This window comes from Gavialis gangeticus, unplaced genomic scaffold, assembly GCF_001723915.1.
Source record: "Gavialis gangeticus isolate Ggan-Ray unplaced genomic scaffold, GavGan_comp1, whole genome shotgun sequence".
NCBI classification, from domain to species: domain Eukaryota; kingdom Metazoa; phylum Chordata; order Crocodylia; family Gavialidae; genus Gavialis; species Gavialis gangeticus.
Genome location: NW_017728993.1, coordinates 11583372 through 11591729, shown reverse-complemented (window position 1 = coordinate 11591729; position 8358 = coordinate 11583372). Strand labels below are relative to the sequence as shown.

The 8358-nt window shown below is 41.0% G+C and overlaps 1 protein-coding gene and 1 long non-coding RNA gene across 4 annotated transcripts in view; one reads left to right on the top strand and one right to left on the bottom strand.

Moving 5' to 3' along the window:
- The window catches only part of LOC109286596, a 139129-nt gene that overhangs the window by 79295 nt on the left and 51476 nt on the right, over positions 1-8358 (top strand). The gene's annotated exons all lie outside the window — the stretch shown is intronic.
- The window catches only part of OMA1 (OMA1 zinc metallopeptidase), a 45697-nt gene continuing 37883 nt past the window's right edge, over positions 545-8358 (bottom strand). For all 3 annotated transcript variants that reach the window (XM_019501222.1, XM_019501223.1, XM_019501225.1), the window contains one exon: positions 545-1683. In XM_019501222.1, the coding sequence (XP_019356767.1) occupies positions 1465-1683 (219 nt within the window). In that variant the 3' untranslated portion in view covers positions 545-1464. The remainder of the gene's footprint in view (positions 1684-8358) is intronic.

Genomic DNA, 8358 nt, shown 5'->3' with positions numbered 1-8358 from the left:
GGAGTGCAATTCAGGCACAGCTCACTCCAGGTGGCAGCATGGTATAGCCCCTGCTCCCAGCACTGTCACACCCACATCAGCACTGGGAGTGGGGCTCTGCCCTGCTGCCGCTTGCCACCTGGTGCGGACAGGAGGGCAGGATACAGGCATGGCAGCACTGGGAGCATATTTTTCCCAGATAAGTTCCATTAAACAGTTCCTCGGTCAAACTTAGCACTAGGAATCACCAACCAGTTGTGCCAATAGAGCGGTCACACTAAACCCTTCAATCAGAAAAGCAGACCGAGCAATGGGAAAACGGCATAGCTTCATGCATCTTTCCAAGCTCCATTTTGAAAATATCTCCTTAAAATTCCTTCTGTACCTGATGGACTCCAACTAAGGCCCCACAGTGGGAATCATTATGATCCTCATCACCCCCATGAAAGGGACAGACTTAGAAGGCTATTTATTTCTATAGCAATAGCTTCCTAAACCAAAAAAAAAAATCACCTGTTACCATTAAGTGCAGCATCTGCAGCTCCATAGCCTAGTAGTCTTCTTGTATCCATTGACTACCTAATGCATTATGAAGTGGTAATGCATTGTAGAATAGCCAGGTGCTGGTATGTCTAAACCAGCAGACACAGAAGCAAATCTGACTTCTGGAGAGGCATCTTGATGTTTTAAAAAGGCACTGTGGTTGCAAAAATTATCCCAGTCCCACAAGTCCCAGTTTTTAACCACAGATTTTTTAAGACTCCTTCGTATACTTCCTGATTTCACTTTTAAAGACAAGCCTGCACAAGTTTGCTTTGACAAGAAATGCTGAATCAACTCATATTCTAAAATGCACTGAAAAAGGAGACATCCTGCAGAAAACCATCCAATTAGGTGGCTGTGTCCAGCCCACTGGCCATTTTATTGCTTCTCAGCTTAGTATTTTAAAAAACATTTTATATATGGAACAGGCAGTGAGTTCTCATTATTTTTTAAATGAAGCCAGGAGGATCTAACCCAAATTACAGCAAGCTAAAACAGGCAACTTAAGTGATGAAGACTGTATTACTTACTCTCCTTTAGAGAGCCTTCTGGTTTATCTGTCCTCTGATCAAGGTGAGCCTGACAAAGCTGAAAATTATACTGTGCGACTCGATTGTATGGAGATTGTTTTTCCCCAGTGAAATTATTTATTTTTAGCATCCCATGATGAATAGACGTCTCTCTACTCCAATACACGGCTCTCCCTGTGTAGCCAAAGTTTCTCACTGCACATAGCAGGAGATCCCTCGAAGGTTGGAGACCAAGAATACTGGCCAGCAGGTCTTCTTTGCGACTCAGAGACAATTTGCCTCATAGGAGTTTTGACACCACATAGGCACAAATTTGATTTGTAGCTGTCCTGACTATTTTATTATCCCAAAGTCTTGCAGGAAAAGGTGGGATGGCAAATTTTACAAGTTTCTCAGATGAATAGTTTTCCTTTCAATCTGTGGGTTTAACTGCAAAAGATACTGGAATATTTTCCAGCTTTTGAGTGGGAGGAAACTCCACTTTCACCTTTGTTAGATCTTGCTCGGTAGCATTTTGGCTTTTTTGCTCTTTAGATGCTTCCAAAAGATGCTGCACGTTAAGTCTAAAAATGAGGCGAGGATCTGGTCCAGAAAGCATGGGGCATTTGCAGCTCTCTCTCAATTTAAGAGCCTGTGAAAACAGAAAAAAATCAAATCAAACTTACTCAAGTAGCATTGTAGGCAAAGAAAATTTGGTAATTCATAGATTCATAGATTCATAGATTAAGGGTCGGAAGGGACCTAGTAGATCTTCTAGCCCGACCCCCCGCCAGGGCGGGAGAACAACAAAAACCCCAAAAAGAGAAATGGGACTCAAACGAGTCCAGCTAGGTGGGCATCCAGCCTCTTCTTAAAGACCCCCAGGGTAGGGGCCAGCACCACTTCCCTTGGAAGTTGGTTCCAGCTCCTAGCCGCCCTAACGGTGAAGTAGTTTTTGCGGATGTTCAATCTATACCTCCTCTCCAACAGCTTGTGCCCATTTCTCCTTGTTATGCCAGCGGGCGCTAGGGGAAACAGCGTCTCCCCCAAACCCCCATAATTCTCAGAATTGTCCTGACTTACAGCTGTAACTCTAACCATTAGGTGCTGCATTAGGGAGAAATGACAGACAAAAGTGGTTCATACCAGCAGTGCAGGATGGCTTTAGATGTGCTTCATCAAGGAATTCAGTGCTGCTCTTTAGAAAGGGAAGGGAAGGGAAGAAACATTCACTTATAGTTGATCTATGCAACAGACCAAGACTGCACTGTGGATTGCACATTGCTATAACAGTTTGTGCTCCTCTACCATCTTCCTAAATCAGTAGGTATGCAGGCCCTGCTATAAGATTGTGAGTGAGGGATGAATTAGGAGATTCCCAAGCATCTGTAGGGAAGGGTTTACTGCTTTTAAAAAAAAAAATTCAGAACCTTCAAAAAGACTACCATGAACAGACCACTGCTGCAGTTTTTAAAAAAGGAAGAGGAGTATAGTTTAATATTTCCCTCTACAAAGAGATTCTGCAACCATTTTTCCCCCTTAACAAAAATCCTTTCATTTCAGTAAAGGAGTGCAAGTTCTCTAAACCTAAAAAAACCAAACAGGATTTCATGGCAGCCGCAGGCCTTTGGAAAAAGACAAGCTCCAGTGACATGAGAAGTGTTTTCTCATCTACACAATCTGATTCACCACAAGCAGAGTTCTGGGTTCAGGGCACATATATTTCTCTTGGTTAGAAAAAAAGTCAAGTCAAATTATGAATAAAAACAGACGTTTGATATTGGTTGTTTTGCAAGATGATAATCCAAATATTCACCAAATTTCACTGTACGTATCCCACTGCTTCAGTGACCAATTAATTTCTAAACTGACATTTGTAATGACAGACCTAAGGGTGTTCTCTTGTTCCCCTGCAGAACATAAGCTGCTGCAAGCCTGCATCAATGTCAGGCAGTGTTATTCATGGCAAGAAAAATATATATAAAAATTTAGGTTATAACTGGGAAAGAACAATATAATCCTCTTAAACTAATATAACAATTTAAATCTCCAGTTTTCTAGCTACACAATGCCTATCTTACTTTCCTGGGCTCGCCTATCTGAAATACTGGAGTTCACAACATTAGAAGTCCATGCAGTATCTCAGGGATAATATTCTCACCAAGTGGAGGTGAAGACCTCCACTTCCTTACTATACCGGGAGCAGGAGTCAGCAACATATGACCCACGGGCCAGATCCAGCCCATGAAGTCACTGAATCTGGCCTGAAGAACAGGGTAGTTTTGCCTGCACCTGTGCCACTGGCGCTTCTCCCGGTCCCCACCTTGGCACAGGTGTTTTGTGCCAGTCACACCTGTTTAAAAAGCCTTCCAGAAAGAATATAAGTTACTGTAGATATAACATCCTGATGCAGTCATTCCCCCCGACCTGAAGTTGAGTGTGATACTGAAGGTACAAATCCAGCAACCCAGGGCTACTTAGAAAACTCAGTCTCCAGCAACCAACCACATCAGTTTACATGAGAGGACAACATATAGCCGTTCCCAATGAAATTCATACAGCTTACCAGTATCACATTAAGACTATGTTTCACAGACTGGAAAGAATGATCTTAGCCAGAATAAATGGCTGAGAAGCAATTACTAAAGCCAAAGACCCCAGAAAGAACCAAGGCCACTATCCCAAAATTACAGACTTACTGGAATATGTGGATGTGCCTGGGGATTGCAGGCATATTGCTACCATCTTTCAGAGGCTAATATTAAGACAAGAGTACTGCACTGCACTTCAAAAGAGAAGCCATTCAAAATGAAGATCAGCTGGTATTTCGTGTTACCATAGGCATAGAAATAACTGTACTTGCTGACTAATGCGAGATCTATGAATCTGGCTTGTAAATTGGTTCAACCTTAGTCGCATACAGCAGCACTGGCTGGAGCACAACTGTCTGTGCAGCTGCTTGGCACCTCACCCTCCTCCTCTCAGTCAGTTATAGATGGTCACTGGGGCAGAGGGCTGTGCGCAGGCCCTGGGCACAGCATAATTTTTAGCCATGTGTAATTCCATCTCTGATCCTTCCTGGTCATTTCAAGTTCACCACTTCCAGGCCCCAAGCCAACACTGCCTTCGGGACAGGATTGCATGATTCTACTGTTCTCAGACCAGGTCATGGATTGCAGTCCTCTGTACCAAATGTGAGTACCTCAGCAGTTTGACATGTCCCAACCCCAAAACTCTGAAGATAAAAAAGAAAAAGCATGACCTTAAGGATAAAAATCAGAAAGGCTAATTGGCAGAAACAGTTCCAAGACCAGGGAAAGTACAGATCCATTACTTAGAGGAAGGAAAGCAAATACAATGAACAACACGGGAGACTGAAGTATTCAGCTCCTTCTTTGCTTGCGCTTTCAGAAAAAAAAAAGGTAAATTGTGACTAAATCCCCAACACGATTTTAACAAGGGACAAAAACACTGGCCAGTATAAGGAAGGAGCAGGTTAGCTAAGTGAGCCACTTGGAAATTAGCAAAACCCAATGAAATTCACCCAGAACACTTAAGAAAAAAGCCACAGCCATCTCTGAACCATAAGAAAGTATCTGCAAGACCTCATGGATGATGGGAGAAATCTCAGAGGACTAGAGAAGGGGAAATGTGGTACCTATTTTTAAAAAGGAGAAGCCAGGGAATTAAAAACCAGTCTGCTTAACTCTGATACCCAGAAAAGTAGGAGAAACAGTTATTAAACAATCAATTTATAAGCACTGAGAGGATAATAAGGTGATAAAAAACACAACACGGACCTGACAAGAATAAATCATGTCAAACCAATCCAATTTTCTTTTCTGACAAGCTAACTGGCCTAGTGGATATGGGGAAGCAGTAGATATGGTATCTTGACTTTAGTCAGGCTTTTGACATCATCTCACATTCTTATAAGCAAACTCAGAAAATGTGATCTGGATGAAATCACAACTGGTTGGCAAGTACTCTCAAAGAGATCTTTCTCAATAGTTCACCATTAAGAGGACAGCTTTTCAAGCAGGTTCCATCAGAGGCTTGGATTTATTCAATATTTTTACTAAAGACTTGAATGATGGAGTAAAGAGGACACAACATCTGTGGATAACACTAGCTGAAAGGGGATTGCAGGCATTGGGTAAGAGTTTTTATCTGGATAAATTAAAGAAATGGTCAAAAAATGAACAATCAGAAATTCAAAGATGATGCAAAGTATAGCGCTAAGGAAAAATAAGTCAAATGCACTGACACAGAAGTGGGAATAACTGGTTGAGCTACACTACTGCAGAAAAGAATTTGTGGGTTACATCAGACTGCAAACTGATTCTGAGTCAATAATGTGATGTTCTGGCAAAAAAAAACTGCAATTATCATTCTGGGACATCTTAACGCAGAGTAACATGTAAAACATGCGATTGTTTTGCTCTGGTGGAGGCTGGTGAAAGCTTGCCTAACATATCCAGTCTGCAAACTGGTAAGAAGTCAGGAGACAGCAACAAAAATAAGAGGTCAGAAACCTGACCTGTGATGACAGGCTGAAGGACCTGGGTTTTGTGTATAAAAGAGAAGACTTGGAGGCACACGATAATAGTCTTTACATTTGAAGGGGGGGAGAAACTACTGTAAAAATGACATTGATCAATTGTCTCCCATGTCTACTAAGGAAAGGATAAATATCCAACATATCTAAATCTTCTTTTGCAAGTTACCAGAAAATATTTGCTAACTACAAGGCAGTCTAACACTAACACAGACCTACCCAATAATGTTGGGGAATCTCCTTCATTGAAGGCTTTTAAAAAATAAGCTAAAAACACCATTGTTAGAACTATTCTAGCCTTACTTATCCTATCTCTGTGCAGGGGGAAAAATTAGATGATTTCTTCGGGTTCCTCCCAGTCCAATGTTTCTACAATTCCATTTCCTCCAGAGTGATGTCAGTGGTACCACTTATTAAAAAACATACCTTACACCAAAACAAGAAAATGGCAAGAAAGACTAATCTTAAAATAATAAAACATGTTCTGGATGTTTAGATTTCTATATATCTTTTTCAAATGCATGAAGGTAGACTCCAGATTCTCAAACCTCTGCATCCCAAAACCCCTATAGTCGACCTGGCATAGTCTGTTCCCTCAGCTCACAAACCATGTCTCTCTCCCACCCTAAGGGGGGAAAAGTCCTTTAAAAGATGCTTAATCCTTTTAATCACTCCCAACTCATTCCCTGAATGCAGTCGTTTTAATTGTTTACAGCCCTTTAACTTCTTAGTTCCTGCCCTTGGCAGAACAAGGCTTGTAATTTGTTGGGAAAAAACTGTAAACTCCTCAAAGCTGGTGGGGCACAAGGGATATGCGGCTTGTCTGGGACCATGGACTTCTTGGTGACAGTCCTGCTTGAATGCTTATAGACATATAATAGTCAGTCCACTACTCTCATGTAGGTCATCTCTCTCAATAACTAGGTTACATATCAATACACTTAGATTACATAGCGCTGTGAACATTAAAGCCACCTTTAAAAGGAAAGCTGCAGTAAAAGACGTGTCACAGCTGCTCTAACGTTATCATGATAGATTGAAAGCTTTTGACCAGCAATCAGATAATACAACATTTCAAAGAGGGAAAAAAATCACCTTTTCTCTAACATGTTTTCTAAAACTCATTTCTCCCAAAATAGCACTTTTGTAACAACCCATTTGTTCTGGACCTGAAGTAGACACTCATCATATATATATGTGCCAGGACTAAGTACTTATCTTTTTTTCTCTGGTTTAGAAAATGTTACTGTCAAGATTGTTACCTTCATGCAACTCAGAGGCCAATTCAATTATACCACCTAGTAAAATATTCGCTTTTTCTTCATGTCTCAGACAAAGTGAAATTCTGGAGAATAAGTAGTGTTTGCACAGCATAAACACAGATCCTGTATCTATTTTCTAGTGCAGTACTTCAGGTTTGCTGTCATGTCCAACTGATCTGTTTGCTATAAATGAGAATGCTGTAAAATTACAAATTTAAAAGAGTGGTTCACACTTTTGCAGTCCAACCCTGATTTTACTAACACTCACAAGATTGAGGAAAGAGGGAGGAAAGAAGTTGCACAGAATTATATATCTTTCAAGGAGACTGCTCTATATTCAAGGACTGTGTGCAGTAAGGCAAAGCATTTTACCAAACAGTAAATGAGAAGTATAATGTGTTTAGGAAAGACTGTCACTAAAGTACAGGGCACAAACTTATATTGCAGAAATTAACCTTTCAGTTTTGTTCGGTGGAGAACTCAAACTAAATAGCAAACAAAATACATGTTGTAATTTGTAGATGGCTGAATATTTCAGCATCAGTTTTACACATGATGTGCAATTCTCCAGGTGGCTTACAGTACTAGTTCTCTGCTACTCTTGACTCCCCATTCACCATAGTATTAAACAGCTATAATAAATTCATCTCGTTTTGCTCAAAGGCAAATGAAAATACATTTGCATTAAAACAGCTGTATCATGGCATCATATAGTGGTATTTTGAAATGGTTACATATTTAAATAGAAAAAGGTTGATGTATGTCTATATTCTCCAATTTTCCACATGAGCATTCTAGTTACCAAAACAATTTATATTAATGTCTAGGTTACACACTGCCAGTAACTTATTTTTATTTAATTAGAAATAGACAAGTTTTATCATGAAGTTATCCAGGGATTTAAAAACAAGAACGAACAGAAAAATGTATTTCTAATGGCTCTTCCTGTCAATCTGTATGAAGCTGGTTTGCATTAACAGTTGTTTAATTATGTCACAAAAATCACAAAATCATTTGAGCTAGTTGCAAACAGCACAGATTCTCCAGTCTTGAGAGAGAGAAACTCCTTCAAGAATATACCAACACAACACAATATACTGAGTACACTGAGATGCCCAAGCTACTTCAGTACCAGAAGCAGTACTATCACATGAGCATGGTACTCTACCTGGGATAATTAGTACAGGTGCACTGATATATCGGTGGCATACTGGATCGGCACCAATAAAAGGAACATTAAAATTATCGGCAATTGGCATTTTTTGTCTGGTGTAGCTCATAAAGTCACTGATAATTATACCACATGGATGCATGCAGCCACGCTCATGCACGTGGCCCAGAATGCAGCCCTGCAGCTTGGGGAGCAGGCTCCGGCTGGTAAGTGTGTGGGGGGAAGCAGCAGATCAAGGTCCCCACGGTGAGACAGGGAGTAGAGCAGGTGAATGCAACCCTGGAAGTGGGACGGAGCCACAGGCAGCTCCGGGGGGGGGGGGGGGGGGGGGGGCCG